This window comes from Pelodiscus sinensis, chromosome 26 (genome assembly GCF_052426305.1).
Source record: "Pelodiscus sinensis isolate ZL-2025 chromosome 26, ASM5242630v1, whole genome shotgun sequence".
In the NCBI taxonomy this organism is placed as follows: Eukaryota; Metazoa; Chordata; order Testudines; family Trionychidae; genus Pelodiscus; species Pelodiscus sinensis.
In genome coordinates, this window is record NC_143077.1 from 1,878,229 (window position 1) to 1,903,116 (window position 24,888).

The window sequence follows — 24,888 nt, forward strand, 5'->3', positions numbered from 1 at the left end:
CCTCACTTTTCCCATCTGTAAAATGGAGCTAATTAGCCACACACCCTTCTCAGGGCACTCGGCATTAAATGCCTTTGTGGGCCAGACCTCTAGCTTTGTCAAATCAGCACCACTGGCTAGCTATGGCCCTTGCCTCGTGTGTCTGAGATGTTCCAGGTGCCAGGCACAGGGGGCAGGATCATGAGAGGCGCATGGTTGCTGAGTCTGTCTGTTTGCCCACACACTGACCAGGCCTGGTGAGCAGCAGGAGGAAATCAACCAGGCGAGTGGCACGGCCAAGACTTGTAACCGTCCATTTATTATTCCACGTGGAAAGGCTTGAAAATGATTACACAGACGCCTGACGAGAGAATCACGTACATGTGACAAGAACATCAATGTTTATAATAGAAAAGCAGAACTGGCCACGTCAGGTGGCTCCTTACAAACGTGAGTCTGTCTGGTCACAAGGCAAGCAAAACTTCTGCGCTCACTGAAGGTAAAAGCAGCAGGATCATCCCTATGAGAGCATTGCTAATGACTTCAATGGGAAAAGATCCCCCACCCCCACCCCCCGTGACACGTGCTACAGGTAAAAAGGGCTACATATTAAATACAGGGAGTTACCTTCAAGTAAGGCTGGCATAGTACACAAATAGCCACATTATTTGGTATTACTAGCATTTTTTTCAATCGCCATCGTAAGTTTCCATTTAACAAAACAAATGAACAATCTCTGCTCTCCTTCACTAGAGAAAGATCTTTCTTCTATTCTCCTTCTTTTGTTTTGTTTTTCTTGTTTCTGTTTTTTGCCCCTGCCACACAAGTATAGGAAGCATTATTAAGAACTGGATCCTTCAATACATTTAAGAATTATATTATTATAACAAATAAGACCAAAAAATTAGATTTTACAGTTAAATAGTTCGTAAGCCAAAGGTTTTACTGTACAAGCGATTGTGCATTTTTTTAAAAAAAGGCAAATTATAGTGCAAAGCAAATTTTTTTGGCCAGTCTTGCAACTGGCTGCATAACATAGAGGTGTCTGTACTTACACCTTTATATGACAATATGTCATAAAAGAACATAGTTGCAGTTTTTTTTATGTTTTAAATACTCCATGAACACCGTTACGTTGGTATGAAGAAATTCCTTATTTTCTTTGTGCTTTCTATCAGTGGAAATACTGTACTGAGAAACCTGACTGCATCAAGACAGGCAGTGCTAGTCCAGAGTGCCAGGCAGCTGCTAATTGCTAAGGCCAGAGGATTTTGCAGGTTTTAAACCCTTGTGTGCTCACTGCAGCTTGACAACTCGATCCGGGTTCCTGTGATTCGATGGCTTGACCCCATATTTAAACGGCAGTGCCAGTTCTGTGTAGTCTACGTCACTTGATTGCTGGAAAGATGCCCACTGGCTTTGGCAAGCCAGCCATCCTGCCTTCAGCTGTGGAGCATGGATGGGCTTTCCAAAGGCCCTGAAGAGCCCAAAGCAACCTTCACGCAGACGTAAGCAACCAGATGCCAATTAATTCTCCTGATAACTTTTTAAAAACCCACTGACAAATAGTCGTTTCATAGTCTGTTAAGGGAAAATAAGGGGCAACTTTTGGCCTGGTCTACTGGACAGATATGTCCCTCCAGCCATGTGCTTTGGTAAATACTCACAAGATTATTATAACTGTAGACCTATCCTTCAGCAAGACTATTAATGCAGCCCATCTGAAGAGGCTAGGCAATGACAGGAGAGCTCGCATTCGGGTGCGATGTGCGGTACTTTATATTTTGATTTCATTTGTCTTACAATTTGATGCCCCCGAAGGTTTTTTTTTTTTAATGTAAAATTGAGGGGTCAGTCAAAACTCAGTATTTTAAGAATCAGCTGGTGGTTGCCTGTATTTAAGTACAACTGCATGGTGTGGGGAGCCATTCTGGGTGTAACAATGGAAGAGAACCATAAATAAATACTAAGTATTGCCACAGCTGCCTGTGCGCCATTTGGAAACGAGAGTGGAGAAGCCACGAGCCGGAATTTCACATGATTCCAAAGGCTTTCGCATCCTCTTTGCAGCAAATATGTTTAAGTGCACCTCACCCGCTGGATTGTCCCAAATGCGTTCTTCTTCTTGGATGCACCTAGCGAGACTAACTAGAAATAGCAAGACATTAATGTCCAGGGCAGGCCAAAAGGAAAACACTTTGTGTAAAAAATTACATCTCATGTAAACATACAGGGAGGAGATCAGCCATGTTACTGGTCAAAACAAAACAAAAAAATCACAATGCAACCACTTTCCAAATCAACTCACAGCATTTTTTCACATGGCCGACATCTGCCCTCTCGCTTGCAATGTCCCTCAGAACCGAAACAGTGTCTGCGAGAGCCAGTCCCATCTACTTTGCTGTCAGCAAGACTCCGGACTCAGCGGATGCAGGCATCTCTGGTGTCCTTACTGGGTTCTTGTGGTGGTTAAACGCCCTTGTCCGGAGGGGGCAAGCAGCTAGATCCTGCGTTTGCAGCGAGGCGGATGGGCTGGGGCGTTTTTTATGGATCTGCGGGAGGACGGGGTTCTGGTGAAGAGCGTGCTGAATACTGCCATAGCTGCGCAATTAGCAAACGTTGCATTCCACAGAGTCCTATATACAAGCCACCCATTTCGAAGGGATCAAAGGACCCTTTCTGAGTGAGCAATTCAAGCCTTGCGGATGTGTGTCTTGACCTGTACACAACACTGGTCCATCGCTGCTTGCCAGGTGCCTAAGGACGGACCCTGACTTGCCTTCAGACAGGGAGCTGCCTCATGCTGGGCCTCGTTTTTCTAGCGACAGGAGTCACGTACTGGGGGGGTTTATTCGGTTAACGTTGCACGTGCCCACTTGAGTCCTTCCTAGTAGGGTCTCCAGACGGACTCATCCATCCTGCCGGTGGTCGTCATGGCTGTAGGCGAGTTACTATGACTACCATCCGCATCAACTCCATCATTCTGATTGGCCAGGTTGGGATTCATTAAGTTGTTGCCCACCGAGGCACTTGTGCAGGAGGACAGCATCCTTGTGGGCGAGCGCTCGCCCCCGGCCACCATGGAGAACTGGTACGATCCGGAGGACGTACCATAGTACAAATGGTACGGGGAGGGATTGGTTTGGAAGGGTCCACTTTGGTTCTGGGTGGAACCCGGGTAGGGTGGCGGAAGGTAGGTGTGGTGGAAGCGAGTCGTGGTGGGCATGCTGGTCATGCTGATGCCACTGATGCCTGTGGCGGAGGGCGTGGCACTGTAGGGGAAGGCTGCTGACATGGCGCCGGGGTAATGCATCCGGGGGTCGGAAAACCGTGTCTCCGTGAGGGCCGGCAGCGTAGGAAAGGAACGATCAAACTGCCGCGGGTCGGAGAAGGGGCTCAGGTCCGACGTGCCTGTTGGCAAGAAGAAAGAACAGTGGCTGCTTAGGCTTTTCCTGCTAAAAGGCCCAGACCACGGCGGGAGTAACTGGGGCTGGCCCCATGGGTGAAGCTGCTGCTTGGGGAGGTAAGCCCGCCCATAGTCTGCCCCAGCCCTGCCCCTCCACTACCCTACTCCTTCCCCGCTGCCTCCCTTGGCTCTCTGCTCACCCCTTTCACCCAAATCCCTGAACCCAATGAAGCAAACCCCCTCTTCTAAAGAAAACGGGGCCCGGGGCCCACGGCATGCCAGCTTGTGACGACTGGCCACGCGGAAGGCACTTCATTAAAAGAGCTACGTTTGGGAATACAAAATGCCAGTCACGGGTTTTCTGCAATACTCTGAAGTTTGTCGGCGGCTTGGAGTAAGGGCAAGTCAGCTGCCCTGTGAAGCCAACACTTAACTACGAGGCAAGACGTCGCCGGCACTTAAGATCCAGCTTGAGCGATTTGTCCAAGCAGGGCCCTGTGAGCAACACGTCCGAACAGCCATTCCTGCGGCTGCAGCAGGAGCAAGGCCACGCTGTTGGCAACACCTTTCTACAGGCAGAATGGCCGCCCCTGCCTCCCAGCGGCTGCGCCCCAGGAGGGGCTGCCCTGACGGAGCTGGCTTGGATTTTAACCTGGGCACAAAAGTGGTTTGAAAACAGGGTGGCCCTGGCGCTGGCCTTTCTAGAAGGCAAAAGGGTGCGGCCTTTACCCCAATCGGCTCATGAACCTGAAGCTTTTCCCCCATAAACCGCTGAGGAGTGTGACCAGCAAAACATAAAGCAGGACGCTACCCGCCTGCTGACAAGGTGGGGGAAGGGGCCTGGCGATTCAAAAGGGCCCAAGGTGGTCACCACTGCCACAGCCAGAGCCCAGAGCCCTGGGAGCTCTTTGTGGTGCACTCCTGTGGCTCTGAGGGCTGGCTGCCCCAGCCCCGCCCCTTTTGCCTGAAGCCCCGCCCCTTCTGGCATGATCCGTCTGTGGGCCTCGCTGGGGATTTCACACCAATCAGCAGTTGTGTGACAGAGTAGGAAACCTGGGTCTACGCCTGCCTCTGTCACGGGCCCACTGAGTGATTGCATGCATGCCTCAGCAGGTCCCACACCTCAGTTTTCCTATCTGTAAAATGGGGACAGTGCTTGCTAAAAGCTCTCTGAGTGCTACTCCTGGGATGGGCGTGCGCTCTTTGCTTGGAGATCCTGCATAGCACCTGGCTGTGCAGGCTGCTGCCCAGTGTCGGTGCACTAGGCGCTGTGTCTCCAGCCCAAGAAATACAATGTGCAGTAAGAGGCATGGTCTAAATCCTCAGTAACTGGGAGTGGTGGAAGCCACAAAAAATCCTAAAGTCATTTGTTTAGGCCAGGACTGTTTCCTGCCCTAAAGGCTGCTGGTTACTAGCCATGAAAGAACAGGGAGACGCTTATTTCTCTAGCGGTTTATTTGTCTCCAGGAGGGGAAAAAACAACTATAAACACCAGAAAAATTGTTTAGCCTTTGCGTGGGCGGTGGAGCAAACAAACCGGCACAGGGCCCCAGACAGCCGTCCCTCTGCCAGGCAGACAGGCCCCCTGGCGCACACACGCACACAGCCAGGGCGGGGAAGCTGGCGTCTAGACCAGGCCGTTAAGGCTTTGTGTGGGTGGCCTGCTCATGCTGATCGTATCAGGGACGGAGCCGATAAACACACAGCTGAGCGCGCCCACGCTGCACCGCCAGCCCGGCTGCCGTGTGCCGCTGCAGGAGAACCCAGCGGGAAACTTGCTCCTTTTGGCCGGCGGCCAATGGGAGGGGGCTGGGAAGCTGAGCTCACTGGTGTCATCTCTAACCTCCCTCTGACCCAGGGGCAGCCCCCAGCGGCCACCTTGCATCACGGAAACCTCAGGGGTTGCCCAGGCAGCGTAAGCCCGGCCAGGCCGTACACGGGGCCCTGGTTCCCAGGGGAGCACCGGGTGTTCTCGTGAGCGTGCTGCGCTGCCGCAGCTGCCTTAAGGATTGTGGCACTCCCCCAGGGGCCCGGCCCGGCAACGACGCGGCTGCACCGAGTCGCCGCAAAGCGCAAAGTAAGGATGGCAGGTTGGGAACCAGGCTTTGCCTGTGGCGTATCGGTTAATCTGTTACAGCCCTACCCTAGTCCCTTCTGCATGCTCTTGCCCAGACAGTCGCTTCCCGTTCTGTGTGTGAGACACGGATTGTTCCTCCCTAAGTGGAGCACTTTGCATTTGTCCTTATTCAACTTCATCCTCTTGACCTCAGCCCATTTCTCCTGTTTGTCCAGATCCGTTTGAATTATGACCCATCCTCCAGAGCACTCGCAGCCCCTCCCAGATTGGCACCCTCTGCAAACGTGCTAATCGTACTGTCTATGCCGATATCGAAATCGTTGACGAAGACACTGAACCGACCTGGTCCCAAAACAGACCCCGTGTGAGCTGGGCCATGCTGTGGATTGGGACGTCAGCGCCTTCCCCCGCCTAGGAGACCGGCCACCCGCATGCCAGGACTAGGCTCAGCGCGGACCCTCAGAGCAATCCAAACGCTGCCTGGGCGGGCTGCTCTCATGACGGTGGGCGTTAACGCTGCGTCTGAGCATGGTGAGGCGCGGCCTGCGCCATCTCCCGCGTCAACTCACACGCCACGGTCGCTTTGCCAGCTGCTGCTGCGCACACAGGCCTCTGGGGCAGCCGCCCGTCTGCAGCGCCAGCGGCCGCCGTGCAGGGCGGCTCGAGGCAGGAAGTGAAGGCAGAGGCCTTAGCCCACTGAGGCGGCCAAGGGCCTTCCTGGGGCTGGCGGGAATGCCCCCCACGCGCGGGGAGCCAGAGGACCGGCTGCGCAGGGCGGGCAGCAGCGTGGTTTGCTCCAACATCTTCTCCGGAAGAAGGGTTCGGCTTTTCCAGCGCCGCACTGAACGTAGCCCCACGTGGCGGGTTTTTAACCCGCACCCTTCGTCTCCGGGGGCTCTGTCCCGCCAGGGGAAGCCAGGCTGTGCTCACCTCCCCGCCCACCCAGGGGGGACATGGCTCCACCTGGGAGCTGCAGGCTCCGCTGGCCTCAGAGCCAGCTGGCACGTGGGCAACCCTGCCGGCCGAGGCAGACGGGGAGGTGAACACGGCGCCAGCGCTCTTTATAGCCATGGCGGCTGCAGAACACGGCTCCTTGTGCGCAGCCGGGAACACCCGTGGGCGCGCGCTGCCTATGCTCCCAGGATGGGCACGGCGCCACTCGGCACAGCCGGCCTGCAGAAATAACGCCCGGAGCCCCCACCCAAAGGCCTCCCACCCACCTGCCTCAGACTCTGAGAGGGAGTCCAGGTGGGGGGGGGGGCAGGCTCTGGGAGGGAGTCTGGGTCAGGGTGCAGGTTCTGAGGGAGGGGGATTAGGGTGCAGTTGGGGGGCAGGCTCTGGGAGGGGATTTGGGGACAGGAGCGGTTGGGGGAGGGGCTCAGGGTGCAGGCTCTGAGAGGGGGTGGCAGGCGGGGGGTGCAGCACTGCCCCCCAGCTCCCTTTGGCCACAGGGGTGCTCAGGGAAGGGGCAGCGAGTGGAAACCCCCCTCCCCCCGCCTCCGGCCCGGCACTGCAGCCACCCAGAGTGAGTCCCACTGCACTGCCAGTGGCTGTGGCAGGCCCCCAGGCTGTTTTATTTGGCCTGAGGCCGCAGGCTGGCTAGGAGACACCGTGGACGGGGGCATGTGAGGGGGTGGCAGGCAGGGCTGGGGGGCCGAGACCTGCCCCCAAACGTTGCTGTGCCAGGCCCCCAGACCAGGAGTGTTCCTGGAGCCTGGATGCCATGGGCCCATGAGCACAACCGGGTTCGCCCAGCCTTTACGGCTGCGCTGGCGCTGGGTCCAACGTGGTGCGAAAGGGGGGCACCGACGAGCGTCACACTCAGGATTTCACAGGGGCAAAGCCTTCCCCACCAGGCCATAAGGCCTGATGTTGTTTGTCCCTCACCCGAGAGCCAGGCGCTGGGGAGCTAAGAAAGGCCCCCGTGTCTATACTGCGGGCTGCCCGCTGCCCCCCACGAATGGCCAAACCTGCCACAGGACATCAGCACTGCCGCGGCTGAACGCGGGACAGTCCCCACGGTCCCTCTGATCTTTTCCATCCATGTGCAGAATAAATGCTGTTATGTGCACCAAGGCCTGTGCGGATGTGCACTAGCAGGAGAAACACAAGCCCTCGCAGTGGGCGCTCTGCTGATCAGCGGGGCGGCATTTGCCTCTCTCCTGGCTGGCCCCACAAGCGCCCCGCTTCCAGGGAGCACTGCACTTAATGGGACATGGGCTGGACCGAAGTGCTGCGGAAGCCAAGGCAGGTGTAGCTGGGGGGCTGCATGTACAAGCGCCCCAGTGATCTAGCCCCTGTTCGGCAGCCTCGTGTCTGGAGGTCGAGATGCAGCAGCGCCTGCCTCTCGTCCCCCCGGGCGCCTGTCCCGCCTGTGGCGTGTGGGCCCAGACAAGAGTCTTCGCATGAGCCTGGCACATGCCTGCACAGCCCTGGGCTAGCCCCCAGAGCCTGCCCCAGGCCTGTGCTTAGCTGCGCTCCCCGTGCTGCAGCTTCCGGAGCCGAGGCGCCTTTGCACAGGCAAACACATGGGCTGATGCCCGGTGACGTCCCGTGTGTGTTTCCCTGTCGGGCGAACGTTCCTACTTTCTCATTGCCAAGTTAGACTCTGGTCCCACGCGGTCCTGAACAAAGGCCCCCTCTGCTGCAAAGCCGCAGCTCTCCCAGGCTGGCCGAACAGCTCTTTGTGACACGCTCGCCGCTTTTACAGCAGCTGGACCCGCCCGCCCGCGGCTGGCAACAGCCCTGCGGAGCAGCAACACCTGGAGCAGGACCGGCCGTCTGTCCACTAGAGGGCAGGGGTGCACCCAGACACCCTTCCAGACGCTGTACTGCCAGGCATGTTGCAAGTGGAGACAAAAGATGGGCTTGTGGCAGACACTGACCACGAGCTCCGGCTTCAATCCCAAGCCCACTGCTCCAGCCGCTCTGTGCCCGCATTACTGCGTGGCGCCTGCCGCCGCTGCCCCGTTCAATGGCGGTGATACTCACCCTGCATTTCCCCAGCCACGGCCACGTCTTGGCTCTTAGCCTGGGAGCGCTTGGGGTGGGAACTCGCGCTCAGAACGTGCAGGCGCAGCCTCTGGGCACCGCGTGGGTGAGCCCTTGTGTCTGCAGCATCACGACGACTCTATTCGAAAAGCAGCAACCCCACAACAGCAGCCTGCAGTTTTACGCGATTAACTAGCCCACCAAATTAGCACAGAAGTAACTTCCAGTCATCAGCAAGCTGACATTTTCCCTACACAGTTGCTGGGCACCATTGCCCCATCCCTCCATCCCATGAAATGTGGCCGGACGTGCCTCTCGCACGGGTGCGTCAGCCCCGCCTGCTGCGCTCGACCGCACCACCCCTGCGGTTTTGAGTCAGCGCAGCCCTGACACCTTCCAAATCAAACAGCTGTACTAATGGGCACCATCACCACCTATTGCACCAGCAAAGGAACCGTCTGTCACATTAACCAGGCATCACGGGCACGCGAGAGTGAACCTACCATTCGCACAACCCGCGACGCGCACGGCAGGACAGTCAGCGCAGTCAGCATGCGCCTCCCCCGCCCTTCACGCTGTTTGAAATCGGAGCCACCACGGCAAAACGTCTCCTGTGCGCACGCGCCCACACACGCACACACACACACACGCCGCTGCGTCTAACCCGGCATGCAGGCCAGCGCCTCGCATCTGCAAACTGACTAGAGCTTGACTGAGCTTCTAGCTGTCCGGCCCATTGGCTTTTTAGACCCTGGCAATTTGAGCTCGAGTGTTTCAGTTGTCCAGGTGCCAATCAAAATATTTGAAGGAAATGTTTATTTTCTTCTCGAAATCACACCAGCTGCTGCACTAAATGAATAAGCCCATTTAGATGTAAGAATTTAACCTTTGTGCGAGGGAATCGCGTCCCCGACTCCGCCAACACGGGACCCGATCCACCAGCGGAAATGTCAATGTTTTGGATGGGCGAGTGGGGAAGTGTGGAATGTGTATCCAATCAAAGCCATGCAGAGGTCACCGCTCTGATTACTAATGTCACTGTCTCTGGGCTGGGCTCCACCGCGCAGCCCTCGCCCCGCTGGCCCCACGAAGCCCGGCCGTGACGGTGGCTTTTGTGTCCCGCCGGCTGAGGGGCAAGATCGGCCTTTCCTGTGCCCGCGCCAGGCGCTAACCGGCGCAGGTGGGCAGACAGGCCCCGCCTGGCGCATGGAAGCCGAGGGGGCCGGTTGTGGGAGCTGCCGGCTCATGAGGAGCGAGCGGGGGGTGCTTTGGGCCATGCTGCACCAGGATGCACTTCTCTGGGGCAGGCGGCGAGCTCTGGAGAGGCTCCGTCTGGCCCAGCTGGGCTTCGCTGCCTTTCCAGGCTCTGATCACTTGCTCAGCGGGGTCCGGGTGGGGGTGGGTGCAGGCCACCCCATGGGGGTGCAACTGCGGCCGTGGGCCACACACACAGCGAGTTAGTGTGTGCAACTCCAGCCCCCGCAGACAGACCGTGCCGGCGCCAGCCTAGCGAGCACCCATGCCGCTCAAGTGCCCCTGCCACGCCCCGGCTATGGGGGCTGGCTAGTGCGTGTGTCTTGCCTGTGCCTGTCACGCCGCTGACTGACGCCCCAACTGATAGCTCGCAGGGGGTAAGGTCCAAGGAGGAAGGGTTATTGCTGGGCCATCCCTGGGACGTCAGTAATACAGGAGCACTGAGGGCGGACGGCGCGAAGGTCGATTTAGGGCGAACACTAGGAAACCCGGCTTGCTACGAAGGCTAATGGCCAATGGGAATGTGGCAGTGTCATCCGAGGCTGAAAAATGTGGGTTACTAGCTCAAACGCTCAACTGCTCCTTGCAGTGCTGGCTAAGCCCAAGTCCCGTTTTCAGGAGCAATGTAGGCCCATGGAGTGGCATTCGCAAAGGCCTTTAAGCGCCTCACGTCCAATGGACATGAAGTACCTAAATACCCTTACGAAGTCCACGCTTCCGTGCTTTTGAAATTTCTGCCCACCAGAAAGTGTGATGGGCCTCATTGTACAGCGGGGGAAACTGAGGCACAGACCGGTAACGTGTCTTCCCCAAGTAAGTCAGCAGCAAAGTGGTGTATGTGCACGTGTGCGTGCACACGCACACACACACACACGCACACAGCTGATACGTATCTAGAGGGAGAGAGTAAATGAAACACTTAAGAATGTTTTATGAAGATGTTGTTCAACGTGACTATCGCGGTGTGCTGTGTATGTACATGCCTTGCAAAACTGACATGAAAAATCCAGCCCAGGGGAGAAAAACATCGACTTTCCTGCCATATGGCCTGATGATTGATGACAACGTAAACACTAATGCTATTTTACACGTGTGTGTGTGTGTGTGAGACAGGCAGAGGGCTGGGGCGAAACCTGCTTTTCCAGAGTTCACTTTGCCTCAAATCCCCCCCTCCAACTCCCCAGGACTTTGTTCTCCTTGGAGCTAAACTGTCCTCCAACGTTCTGTTCTCTCATGTCTCTCCCCGCCCTGTCCACTGGGAGCATGGCAGCAGGTGGGCCACGGAGAGTCAGTTTGTTCTCTAGACTATCAAACCATCCGTCTTCCTAGAGAGGCTTCTAACCCCTCCCTTAAACGCCAGTTTCATGGCTGCAAGTCACCGCCTGGCTCTGGGACCTGGTTCATTTGCTCTTAAGTCAGAGCCAAGGAAGAAGAAAGAACAAAAGGAGGTGACTGTTTCTGGAGAGAAAACAGACGAGAGTTTATTTTGGGGCACTGAACAGCCAGGGTGCGAACAGCGTCCGTTGCAAGAAGCAGCCAAGCGGGTGTTCTGTATCTGATAGCGCTCACTCCTGAACTGCATGTGATTGCTTCCTCTGCTGCGTCTGAACCACCGTACGGCTTATCTGAGCATCTCATTTTCTAGCGTGTAAAGAGCTGTTACGACCTGGAGCCTTCTGCTTGTATAAATGTCTCGAAATGAGCAGAGCTCTGCAAACACTCGCAGTCCCCGACCTGCTCCCCCGGCCCAACGCAGCTCCTGCCGAGACATTCCGTCCACACCCACCCTGGAAGGGATTTAGGTGCTTCACTCCCATTGACCTCCATGGGAGCCCATACCGAAGGATTTCTGGGACTCTGAGTCCTGGTTGCCACATTGCAAAGGGCACCCTGCCTGATTCCTAACCTAGCCAGCCAGCCTGCAGTCCGCCTGTCACGAGCGCTGGGCCAGGCCGATACCTGGGGGCAGAGCCGCCCAGCAATGCCATGGTGATATGGGAGGCAGGCGGCAGCCAGGCTCCGTGGCCGCACGCCTGCTCCGGTACGAAGCCCCGTGAACTAGGCAGAATGCCACCAGCTTCCTGCTGCTCTCTTGTGCCCGGCCGGGGATCTGTGCTGGGGGCCCTCAACAGAGCATCACGCCCTAAGTCAGAGGGGGCTGACGGAAAGCCAGGATCCTGACGCCTAGAGAGCCCACGGCCCATCAGCAAATTCCCCTGTGGGCAGCTGCAAACTGTGGCTTGTGAACAGCTGCCGCGCTCTAACCCAGAGGTGGCTGCACATCGGGGGTAGGTGAGTGAGGACTCCAAACCTCCCTCCATCTACACAAAAAAAGTTTCCTGTGGGAAGACAGAGTCCCGCCTGCATCCTCCCTCCCCCCCCGCCCCAGGGCTCTGCTGCTGCACGGTGGCCTCCCTCCTCCCTGGTGCTCAGTGGCCGGGGGAGAGCGCGGGGTCTGGCGAGGCCTCAGCGTGCCCCCTCCACTCCCCCAGCAGCCTTGGCCTAGCAGGGAGGGAGTAGAGCCAGGGCTGCCACAGTCTTGGCCACCCCCAGCAGCTGGGGGGAGAGAGCCGGGGCTGGCGAAGCCCCGCCCCACGGTGGATGGGGGGAGGACTGGGGCTGGCGAAGCCCCACCCCACGGTGGATGGGGGGAGGACTGGGGCTGGCGAAGCCCCGCCCCACGGTGGATGGGGGGAGGACTGGGGCTGGCGAAGCCCCGCCCCACGGTGGATGGGGGGAGGACTGGGGCTGGCGAAGCCCCGCCCCACGGTGGATGGGGGGAGGACTGGGGCTGGCGAAGCCTAGCCCCCGATGGTTGGGGGGAGAGCTGGGGCTGATGCAGCCTCGGCCCTGCCCAGCGGCCATGAGAGAACCGGAGCCGCCTGTCCTGGGGGGGGTGTTGGCGAGTGTAGCGAGCAGGGGGCACAGCCCCCTAGAACTCCGTGAAATAAAAGCGCTGAAGCGCCGCTGAGGCGTCTCACCGGGACGCTGGTCCTTTACTCGGCTCTAGTCCGTCTGGAAACATTCAGGCCCGAGGAACGCATTGCGCGCCAGGGACTCTGGCCCACCGGCAAGACCAGCTCACTGGAGCCGACGCAGGAATAGCAGAGGCAGAAGGAAGCCAGGAAACCCGTCTTGGTAAGCTCCTTCCGCTGAGGAGCAAGCTGTAGCCCACCCTCTGTTTTCTTCCCACCACGGCTTGCCTAACTTCCTTTGGAAACCGCTGTGCAGCTGCCCAGGGTAGAGTGTTTGTCTCCATTCAGAAACAGCCATTTTAAAGAGACCGTCAGTCGGTCTCAGCGGGCTCTTGGCGGACTAGGGAGCAGAAACTCCATGTATTTGCTGAGTCTCAGTTTAACCTCAGAACAGCCTCGCTGCACCTCTGAGCTGGGCCTATGCTACTGCCACTAAAGCGACAGCACCGCCGCGGTGCCGGTTGTAGACGCTTGCTCACCGCCAGGAGGTCACCCACTGACGTGGTTAATCCAGGTTCCTGAGCAGTGGGAGCCGGGTGAATGGCTGGATTCTCCAGTTGACTCAGCCGATCTACATGTGGCCGGGGAGGGAGGGTTGGTTGACCTAATCACAGCATTCAGAGTGCGACATTTTTCACAGCCCTGAGCAATGTAGCAAGGCCAAGCTCCTTTTGTAGTGAAACCCATGCAGGAAACACCAGCTACGAGCAGGCAATGGGTCCTCGAATCTTTTCCACTCATGGGCAGCTTTCTCCCATCTCTGTGTGGATTACATTTTATGTGCACCAAGGCAAGTGCAAATGTGCACCACCAGTAGCAACACAAAGCCTAGTGTGGGCGCTCTGCTATTCCCCACTGCACAGTAAATCATTCTGCTGTGGCCGGGGAGTCACAGAATACGATGCCGAGAAGGGCCGTCAAGTCCAGTCCCCAGCCTTCACGGCGGGACCAAGCACCATCTAGAGCGTCCCTGGCAGGTGTGTATCTCACCTGCTCTTACACATCGCCCATGATGCAGATTCCGCAGCCTCCCCATTCAATTCATTCCTCATCTACACTTGAAAAATTACCACGGGTTTAACTCGAGGGATTTGAAATCCAGCTGGTCTGGTGAACCCCGAATGTAGCTGCACCCCCGGATTCTCCGAAGCGCTCAGCATTGGCTTCACCCGCTAAAGGAAGCGAGGCCTTAAAGTTAGGTTTGCAAAGGGCCAAAGTAATCCAGACCCCTGTCAGCTGGGGTGAAACTGGTTTAAGTGCATTTACACCAGGGGGTTACTGGTTATAATTCAGTCAGTGTCATGCCCGATGGGAGTTTATCTCAACATAGGAAAAGGAAAAGGGACCCTGCTGGACTGCCCTGGACAGGTAGGGTGGGGGCACCCTGAGACACAGGCCTGCACGGAGTTGTGGTGCCTAACCCGGGGTCCCTGCTCTGCCACGCCCAGTGAGCTGCGACTGGACACAGGGCTTTGTCCAGGGACTGTTTCTAAGCAGGTGAACTTCTTGGCTTATGAGCCCTCTCCCTGTGGCTCTGGCTGCACTACCCGCCCTCGCCGGGTCGTGTGGAAGGACAGTCCTGGGGCGCAGAAGGCGCGGGCTCTCCTCCTGGCTCTATCACCGATTTACTGGGTGACCTTGGGCAACACATTGCTCCATGCCTCAGTTTCCCCAGCTAATAGCTTGGAAGGCGGCACTCTGATGTGCTAGGCGCTGTGGACCCAGTTCTCACTGGTCTGGAGCAGCTTCCATTGAGATCAGCTGGGGCTGCTTGGTGCCTTTAAAAGCTACCACCCATGCCATGGGCCTCCGGCCTGAGCCCCCTCCCAGCCAAGTCAACGGAAAGCGTCCCATTTGCACCAGTGGGCTGGGAGCCGAATTTGGGGTTGACACCGGCAACCAGGCAGCCACCCCGGGAACAATTCTGAGCCACCCAGCAGGACGGTGACAATGTTTCTTGTTTTCCAAGGAGCCGCCCCACCCCCACGCCTGTCCTTGCCACAACGGATTCGAGCGAGACCCGTGTCGGTTACGCTGCAGTGACTCAGCCATGAAGCCCCTAGGCCCAGGGCCCCAGGGAGCCAAAGGAAACGCTGCAAGGACCAGCATAAATCATGCTCCACTTCGCTTCGTCATGGTCTTTGGCGCGAGCGGGAGGCTGCCCGAGGTCTGTCTGGGCGAGTCACAGGGCAATTCTACCAAGGTAGAAAATACTGCAAAACCCCAAACCCCAAACCGGAAAATAAAAGCCTTTTCCGAAAGATTCCTTATTCCTTTTTTTAAGAGGCTTTATTTTCCGAAAGATCCCTGTCTAGACTGGTGCTTTTTCCGGCAAAGCCGTGAGCCGGAAAAAAGCGGCAGCCATGTTTATGCAAATGAAGCAGGGGGATTTAAATCCCCGCTTCGTTTGCAATTGCGATGTGTCTAATTTGCATCCCTTTTACGGAAAAGGGATGCAGTCTAGACACAGCCCGGGTGTTTAATTTTTGGAGGCTGCTCAAACTATTCTAGCTATGAGACAAAACCCGCAAGGTAAAGACCTAAAAAATAGAAAAGAAACAAAGATGAGAAATGTAGCAGCATGGAGCCCTGTCTGTGCATGCCCCATAATGAGGGGAAAAATTCAAACCCATCTGATGCTAGTTTGGCGTTTCACACAATGCATGGGAGAGCCAGGATTTTAAAACCTCAGATTTCACAGGACTTACTCGAGAGGTATCAGGCCAGATCCTCGCCTGAGCTCAGCTCTGCTGAAGTGTGAGGAGCAATGCGGCTCCACAGACCAGCTGATGCTCCTGCCTCTCTTCCTGGCACACTCCAGAGCCAGACTGTGATCTTGGGTACTCTGGTGTAAACCCAGAGCCGCGCCTCGCTCCAGTAGCATTCACACTGGGCCAAGCGAAAGCAGACGGGTGACAAGGGAGGTTGCACACAGCCTCTCTCCTCTCCAGCACCGGCCCTACTGAAATGGGCGGCGTTTCAGCGGCGTCAGTGGGTGAAGAGTCTGGCTCTCTGGCCTCGGGCGGATTCCTTGTGCGCTTCCTCACCGGCCGCCAGAAATGGTTGTTTGCTCCCTTTCCTGGGCGGTTTTCTGCTTTGAGATCAGACCATTTGACTCAGGAGGGTCGTTTGATGGGGCGGCCTCAGTGAAAGGCTTGTTCAGTGGGCCAGACTGTGCACTACATTCCCCCCAGCGCTAGCTCCAGAGTCGCTCCATGAGCCTCTGCTAAGGGCAGGCTCCGGGCCATGCGCTCACTCCCTCCGCAATTCGCGGGCAGGAGCAGGTGAGGGCAGGCAGCCTGGCGGCATGGGAGGGAGCTGGCACGGTCCGCGTGTGGCCAAGGCCTGGGGAAGGAGGAAAGGGCAGGAGCCAATACAAGTGAACCCAGCACAGGGATCCTCAGGGGACTAGAGCAAGCAACGGTTGCGGCACAAAAGTTCCGGGTGCAACTCCAAGCAGGCAGAGCCCACGTAGGGGGCCCTGTGCCGGGCCACTCAGGTGACAGTCGAATGTGGCTATTCTAATCCCTATTGGTCCCCTGCTCTGTGGCTGGTGATGCTCCGACAACGTTCAAAGCGATCTGGGCAAACTGGAGAAATGGTCCGAGGTAAAGAGGATGAAGTTCAACAAGGACCAATGCAAAGTGCTCCACGTGGGAAGGAACCGTCAGTCTCACACACACAGAATGGGAAGCGACCGTCTGGGAGGAGAAAGGGATCTAGGGGTTACAGTGGACCACTAGCTAAATAGGAGTCAACAGTGTGACGCTGTTGCAAACAAAGCAAACATGATACTGGGAGGCATTAACAGGAGTGTTGTGAGCAAGACACGAGAGTCATTCTTCCGCTCTGCTCTGCGCCGATTAGGCCTCAGTTGGAGGATTGTGTCCTGTTCTGGGCACCGCATTTCAAGAAAGATGTGGAGAAATTGGAGAGGGTCCATGGAAGAGCAACAAAAATAATTAAAGGTCTAGATTCTCGAAAACATGAGCTATGCGGGAAGACTGAAAGAACTGGGCTTGTTTAGTTTAGAAAGGAGAAGACCGAGAGGGGACAAGATAGTGGTTTTCAAGTACCTAAAAGGGTGTTTGAAGGAGGAGGGAGAAAATTTGTTCTCCTTAACTGCTGAGGATAGGCCAAGAAGCAATGGGCTGAAATTGCAGCAGGAGAGGTTTAGGTTGGGCATGCCTTCCTGACTGTCAGGGTGGTGAAACACTGGAATAAATTACCCAGGGAGGTTGTGAAATCTCTGCTATCTCTGGAGATACTGAAGAGCAGGTTGGACAGACACCTGCTTGGTGCTTGGTCCTGCCAAGAGGGCAGGGGACTGGACTCAATGACCTCTCGAGTTCCCTTCTGGTTCTAGTGTTCTAGGATTCTGTGATTCCCCAAGTTTCCCAGGACAGGACCATGGCACTCAGATGCTCATTAACTATTTATGGTCCAAAAGGAAGATGCACTCAGTCCCTGTTGACAACTGGCAGTCACACACAGGAGCAGTCCGACTGTATCCCAGAGAGGAAGGATTTCGCAGCAGTCAGGGACTGGAAAGACGTGGGTTCAATTGCTGGCTCTCCACTGCCTCTCTGCATGACCGTGGGCACTTCATTTGGTCTCTCTGTGCCTCAGTTTCCCATCTAGCCAATGGGAATAATGACCTTGCCCTACTGCACAGCAGTGCCGTGAAGCTAAATACTTGGCAGAGTGCGACTGCCACAACAATGAGAGCTGTGGAAATGCCGTAAAATAGATTCTAGCATCTCCTCCTTGCCCCTCCCAACCTGTGGCATCTTCTCATGCTTCATCTTCTCATACATGCGACCTAGGAACGTGCCAAGACATGAGAAAATGCACAGGCCTGTTAACTCCTGTATTATTCTGGAAGGGCTGAATTCTAATGGCTTGGGCAAAACCGATGATGTCAGTAACACGTGTCTTTGGAAGGGGGCTTTATTAGTCAAAAGGATCCTCTCAAGATAAAACATTAAAAACAGATTTAGCTCCTGCCTACACCGGGACCAGCCCAGAGTTATCAACATTATTCACATCAATGAAGTAGCTGCAAACTGACCCCCACGTCACTGGACACGGGTGTTTCCACCTTCTTTAGCCCTCCGGGTAACAAACAGGAAATGACCTTTTGCATTTCAGTGAAATTGTCCTGGCCAGTTTCACTTTGAGCTGAGTCAGGCACTTGCCCAAAACCACTATGTTTGGGTTTGCAACAGAGGAACATGGCAGGCGTTAAATACAGGTTGGACTTCTCTGGTCTGGCAACGTCCGTGGCCCAGCAGGATTTTAGTGAGCCGGATGTTCCATTTATCGTGGGTGTGGCCAAGTTTCCTGTGGTCCCATAAAGTTTGATTGCAGCCCCCAGTCCTGGCTTTCAGGGTTCTGTGCTGCTGTTTAGCTTTGATTTACCCCTCAATGTCTTCTCAGAGCCCAGTACACAGTGGAGGTGCTGGGGATGCTGCTAGACCATATTGACCTGCTGTGGTCTGGCAAATTCTTTGGCACCGGTCAGGTCCTCAGGGTGCCAGACTAGAGAGGTTCAACTTATACTTATATATGTATACAGTGCATCTTTTTTTAATTGTGAAAGCACACTGTCAATTAGGTCTCTAAAACTTTCCCCCTTTTTAATCAAATGTATATAATGTTCTAAACCTACTTGCCAGTGTTCCTGTCAGAGCAGATACTAATCTTTTTCCAAGGAGAGCTGGTCCAAAAAAATTAGAATTGTAATTAAAATAATTTAAATATAATTTTCACCTAATTTTGTTTTGTTTATTTACCGGCTTTGGAGCAAAAGTGCTTAAGTGACTTCAGTGCCTAAGTCTCATTTACTGTCAATGACATTTAGGCTCCTAAATCCCTGCTCCTCAGAGATATGTAGGCTCCTAACTTACACTGGTTTTTATGGGAGTTTGGCATCTAAATACTTTTGAGAGTTTGGGCCTAAGCACTTAAGTCACTTTTGAAAATGGGACTTAAACACTTTTTTAAAATGTGCTCCATCCAAAAAATTTGAAATGTAAATGTTTTCATCAGCAATTTGATCTTTGGACAAAAAAAATTGTAGCAAAATCTTAGCTAAAATATAATTTTGCTTTTCCCTCAGCGCATGGAGTACTTCATATGTCACTTCCGCTGGGGAAAATGATGTGATTATAGAAGTAAGAGGTGGGATAAAATTTACCTCGCATGGCAGAACATTAAGGGAAGGGTGGCTGCAGTGCAGGGCAGTCTACTGTCAAATGCACGGCCCAATTTAGCGCTGAAACCCCAAATCTATGCAGGCTGAGTACACACGCTGCCATCCCCAGGTTCACTATCGCTAGGCATAAGCCGTGATTCCTGCATCTTCCCTGCAGACACCTTTGATGCAGATTCACAAGCAAGCCCTTGAGATCTAGCTGTGTCGCTCATGACTGATGGTTGCTGGAACCCCTGAGTGTGTGTGTTGGGTGGGGAGTTCTCCTGCAGACCTGGCATATGTATAAATCAAGGAGACAGGACACTGTTCCGAATATCTCATAGCCTATAATACACGCCTGCTGGCCCATGCGTTGCAGCCTAAACACACAGGTGCACTCATGCTAAAAAGTTACTCAAAGTACATGCCTAGATCTCCCCCCACCAATCTGCTGCCTAAGCAGGCAAAGGCATTCGTCCCATGACCAATAACAAACACACCACATTAAGCTCCCAGCACGGGGCCCATTCTCATGGAAAGTGACCTCCCATCATGAGGGGGTCTGAGGCTCGGGGTTAAAAGGGGCTGGTGCAGGGAAACAGACCCCTTCCTGCTCCAACCGCCTTTAACCTGTGCTGGGTCCTTTCTGAACTCTCAGCCTTGCCATCTGGCCAACAGCACCGTAGCCCCTCCCACGTGGGACCGTAGCCCCTCCCACGTGGGACCGTAGGCCCCTCCCACGTGGGGGCAGGGAGCGAGAATTCCTCCTCTCGTGACCTGGGCAAGGAGGATTCCCGGCAGAACCTGGGTGGCTTTGTGCGAGTCAGCTAAGGAACCCGAGTGTCAAGGCAGGGGAGTGCCAATGAACCCAACCTGGTTACCTTGTATTGGAGTCTGAGCCTGTGACCCAAAGTGGCCTGGGGCGCTCAAGGATCCTCGGGGGCTGGGAGTTGTTGGGGTAACTCTCATAGACTGGCGCAGGCGTTCCAGTTCGGAATAGCGGTCTGTGAAGGGCTTGGTTTGGTCTTCTAGCTTTTGTCTGTGCCCTGAAACATGGCGAGAAAATCCGAGATTGAATGAGTTACCCTTTGGCTGCAGACCCCTTGTCAACACAACGTGAGAACGGTGCCGCAATAGACAGGTTGGTCTGATTACTGCTATCGCGGCCACAGGTCGAGGCCCCTGCCTGAGGTCAGGCCCTGCTGTGCTAGGCGCTGTACGGACACACAATAAAAGACAGTCACTATCCCAAAGAGTTTACAATCTAAACAGCAAGAGTAGGACGGGAAACAGAGCCACAGGCGGAAGTGACTTGCCCAAGGTCACCCGGCGACCTGTGGCGGAGCTATCAGGGACTTGGGGAGGGGCTGGCTGTACCCTCAGTCGGGGCATGGGTGGTGCCTCTTCCACAGATTCTACACGGGGCTGTTCTAGGCACAAACAAGCAAGGCAGCTGCCGAGGGCAGCAGACCCGGGGCAGTGGGGGCACGAGCTATCTCCCACGAAGCTGCCGCGGTGCAGATGCCCCTGAATGTGCCCGGTGCCTTCGTGGGCTCTGACCTCGTCCTTTTCGAATGGGGCCAGACCAAAGCACGTTAGCAAACGTCCGCAGAATGCAGGCAGCACGCACCCTGGTGCGCACAGGGCCATGCGCCTGCAGGACCCCCCTGGTTTTTTAAAAGGGACACTCCTGCTGCTTAACGGCCTCAAATTAACTGGCCCATATTTACTCCTCCCCTCCCCCGCCCCCACCCACGTCTGGTTAGACTAGAGCGTCGCAAGTTACAATTTCCAGCCAAGAAAAAGGAGACCCGCTCCCCCAGGCCCCGGCCACTCGCTTGCTGTCCCGCACTGGCTGGTCTCCCATGCGCAGGCTGCACACTGCTGCGGCTCCGGGCGTGAACCCCCCAGGCCTAGAGGCAGGGCATCTCTCAGGCTGTGTTCCTGGTGGGGTCTGAGCGCGGCGTCCGAGCCTCATTTTGTAAAGCTCATTGGAAAGCCCGTCTCTGGGGGTTCATAGTTATTAAACTCGAGCCTCGTGCTGTGAGGGGCCCTGGCCGCACTGGGCATGTCTACACCACACGCTCATTTTGAAACAGCGCGTCTACACAGCAGGGAAGCCTCAAACCGCGTCCAAGGCCGGCTCCCCGAAGGGAGACGCGCTACCTCGATACAGCACCCCGGGATGCAGTGGGGAGGGATCACTTGGAACGGGCGAGGGGAGGGGCCATTTCGAAATGGCAGCAGCGGAGCGTCCACACAGGCCGTATTTCGAAATAGCTATTTGGGAACAGGCGCTATTCCTCCGAGAATGAGGTTTACAGGTTTTGGAATAAGCCGCCCGTTATAACAAAATTGTTTGAAATAACGGAATGGCTGCGTAGACGCTCACCCTGTTATTTCGAAAGAACGCTAGTTCTCGTGAAATAACGGTGCAGTGTAGACACACCCTTAGTTTAAAGGTCCAAATTCAGCAACCCAATAAGCTGCCAGAGCTGCCTCTGAAACCAATGGGAATAGCACCAACTCCTGAGATGTGTCATAAAAGGGACATCTGGGTGTGTTAACAATACCAGGGAGAGGAACTCAATAGCAGGAGGAATACAAATATTTCCGTTCAAAAAGTCAATGTTTCCTACATCTGTTCCCTGCCCCGCATTCTCCTGCCGGCTTGTGGACCCAAACAGCAACATCAAGCTAGTACAGGGCAGCCAGAAGGCAAAATGGTTCAAGTGGATCCCACACCGTGCGGGAGTGAAAAGGGTCTAATCTATTCTGTACAGGTCCTTACACAGCTCATCCCCGAAACACTGTGTCGGCTTCAATTTCCCTTCTCATCTTTTCCATCCACGTGTAGGACACACGTGTGTGTGCACCAGGGCATGTGCAAACGTGCGTCCCCAGAAGAAGTGAAAATCCCCAGCAGGAGGGCTGACAGGGCACACTGGCTTCCCCTCCAGCCGTGCACTACGCAACACGCCTGGTGTCCGCCACGTGTGGGCTCTCGTGCTGGCCAGGGGAGCGGCGCAGGAGGGGCGTGTCCTGGCTTCGTAGGATATTTTAGACGGGGCTCGTGACTCTGGGGAGCTCACTTCAGCATCGGACAAAGGGCTGGTTTCCAGACAGCATTCAGCACCTGCTCTCTGAAAACCTGGCCTCGTTAGGTCTTAAGATGAGTCCCATCCCCCTACCAACGGCGGCACCTACGATCAGTGCTCACTTGCGGAAAGTGTAAGCCGAGCAGAACACCAGGGTCCACCTGCTCCAGGAAACTGGCAGTGTTAAAGCAAGGTGACTTGGCCGACTCTGTGCTGCTCTTTGGGCCCGCTAGCGAGAGTCTGCGAGGAGGCTTAGCTCCGTTCCTATCAGCAGGGCCCAAACGTGCAAAACAAACCGAAGAACGAGGCACGGCAGTTAAAAAAAGCCCAAAACAAGAAGCAGGGTTTGCACACCCTGTGCTGCTGGCACTTCCTGTCACTAGAGCTGGGAACGTCAGACTGTGACTGCCAGGCAAGAGTGGAGTCACTCGGAACGTGCTTCTTTCATGAGAACGGCCTCAGCTTTTCGTTTCTGCAGCGGCTCATTTGATGAAAGCCCTTCGCCACCTAACCACACTGCACACACAAAGGAAACCCACACGGCCACGCTCGCAGTGCTGCACCGGACAGACAAGGAAGGGAGTTTCCAGGCTCTGAAAATTCTGGGCTTTGCCTGAAGCCCTCTGAAATCAGCGAAGGTCTTTCCATCCACTTCTGAGAGCTTTAGATCAGGGTCTAAGAACTGAGTCCCAAGAGGGGTTGAGTCTTTTGCATGCAGAACCCAACACTGCTTTGCTGGGGTGTATTTTGCCATGAAATAGGTGATACCAGGTGATACCATTTGGCTTTCAGAGGTCACCCAGCTGTCTGCTCCAGCTTAGCCCTGATATTCTGAACCAAACACAAGTAAACGGTGACTCATGTCTTTATGGAAATGTTAAGCCCTGATGTAACAAAACACAGACAGCTACTGACTTGATCTGCCTTTTGTCAACAGGGAAGAAGTTTTTAAAGACAGACGCAGTTTCTTAGTCAGGTAGCTTTGATATCCAGCATGATATTAACCATGACAGGTTAACTTCTATGCAGATCAGTATCACTACATCAAACAAAACCAAGGCCATTGAATATTTTCCATATGAAAGAATTGACGTGAATCTGACACTCTGATCAATAATAGAAAGCACGTTGGAAGCTCTGGGTGTTTTCTTGGAATGGCAACAGTGAAATACTGTACGTGAGCCATGAAACTGTAGCCCTTCGAGCTGTGCTGCAAAGACATGCTTTCTGCATTAAAGCCTTTCAAAGGCGAAATGAGCCCTTCTCCTCTGTTAGAACTTTGGAAACTGACAAGACTTCAGGAACTCCCTGATTGGAACTTTTCGCGTGCGTGTGGGGGGTCTCCCCCGGGGTCTACACAAGCATCTCATTTTCCTAGATCGCTAAGACGCCAAGTCCCCCTTGTTTTGAACGTCTCTGTGCTACTGCGGAACACAGCAAGCCCTCGAGTCTGTGTTAGATCAAAGGCAGAACTAGACCTCCACGCTCAAAATCCCAATCCGGGTGTTGTGTGTTTCCAAAGCTCCGCGGTGCGGTTTCTGGTTCGGCCCATTAGCAAGACAGGAGCCATTTGGCGACCCATGCTCGGGTTTGGCTTGCACCCATGTCGAAGGGAGGTGCCGCTACCCCTGGGAAGGGCAGGGAACTGTCGGACACATTCCTCTCTCTCTGACTTTGGAGTTCGGATGCCCCAGTCATTCCGTGTGTCCTCCCATCCGCAAGGACGCTGGTGGAGCTGGTCGAGGGGAGAGAGTTTTTCTAACCTGAAGCTGAAGTCGGTCAGTGTCAACTTTTTAAATATTTTGGCTTTTTCAGGAAAGGGCGGGACGCACAGGACTTTTGTGCTTCGTTTTCCTGGTTTCTGCTAAGAAGCATGAGGTGGGGAGGTAAGAAAAAACCCCAGCCTGCTGCTCACTTTCAACGTGAGCGTCACTAGTGCAGCCTCCTGCTCACTTGCAACGTGAGTGTCACTAGTGCAGCCTCCTGCTCACTTGCAACGTGAGTGTCACTAGTGCAGCCTGCTGCTCACTTTCAACGTGAGCGTCACTAGTGCAGCCTCCTGCTCACTTGCAACGTGAGCGTCACTAGTGCAGCCTCCTGTTCACTTGCAACGTGAGCGTCACTAGTGCAGCCTCCTGCTCACTTGCAACGTGAGCGTCACTAGTGCAGCCTCCTGCTCACTTGCAACGTGAGCGTCACTAGTGCAGCCTCCTGCTCACTTGCAGCGTGAGCGTCACTAGTGCAGCCGCCTGCTCACTTGCAGCGTGAGCGTCACTAGTGCAGCCGCCTGCTCACTTGCAGCGTGAGCGTCACTAGTGCAGCCGCCTGCTCACTTGCAGCGTGAGCGTCACTAGTGCAGCCGCCTGCTCACTTGCAATGTGAGCGTCACTAGTGCAGCCGCCTGCTCACTTGCAGCGTGAGCGTCACTAGTGCAGCCGCCTGCTCACTTGCAGCGTGAGCGTCACTAGTGCAGCCGCCTGCTCACTTGCAACGTGAGCGTCACTAGTGCAGCCTCCTGCTCACTTGCAACGTGAGCGTCACTAGTGCAGCCTCCTGCTCACTTGCAGCGTGAGCGTCACTAGTGCAGCCGCCTGCTCACTTGCAGCGTGAGCGTCACTAGTGCAGCCGCCTGCTCACTTGCAGCGTGAGCGTCACTAGTGCAGCCGCCTGCTCACTTGCAGCGTGAGCGTCACTAGTGCAGCCGCCTGCTCACTTGCAGCGTGAGCGTCACTAGTGCAGCCTCCTGCTCACTTGCAACATGAGCGTCACTAGTGCAGCCGCCTGCTCACTTGCAACGTGAGTGAGCTTCACTGACTTGTGCTAAACTGACATGGCTTTACCTGAGGCATGGTCTGTGGACAAGTTCTTTATTCGTCCTTCCTTAAATAGAGGCGTCGCAAAGGGCGCCCCCC

The 24,888-nt window shown here is 55.2% G+C and overlaps 1 protein-coding gene across 3 annotated transcripts in view; it reads right to left on the reverse strand.

Annotated features, from left to right (window-relative positions):
- Window positions 1-279: 279 nt before the first annotated feature.
- The window catches only part of RUNX3 (RUNX family transcription factor 3), a 102,735-nt gene continuing 78,126 nt past the window's right edge, over window positions 280-24,888 (reverse strand). For 2 of the 3 annotated variants that reach the window (XM_075908529.2, XM_075908530.2), the window contains 2 exons: window positions 19,760-19,924; window positions 280-3,390 (listed from right to left, as the gene is read on the reverse strand). In XM_075908529.2, coding sequence (XP_075764644.1) covers window positions 2,867-3,390; window positions 19,760-19,924 — 689 coding nt within the window. In that variant the 3' untranslated portion in view covers window positions 280-2,866. The remainder of the gene's footprint in view (window positions 3,391-19,759; window positions 19,925-24,888) is intronic. The other variant, XM_075908531.2, reaches the window with a different exon arrangement.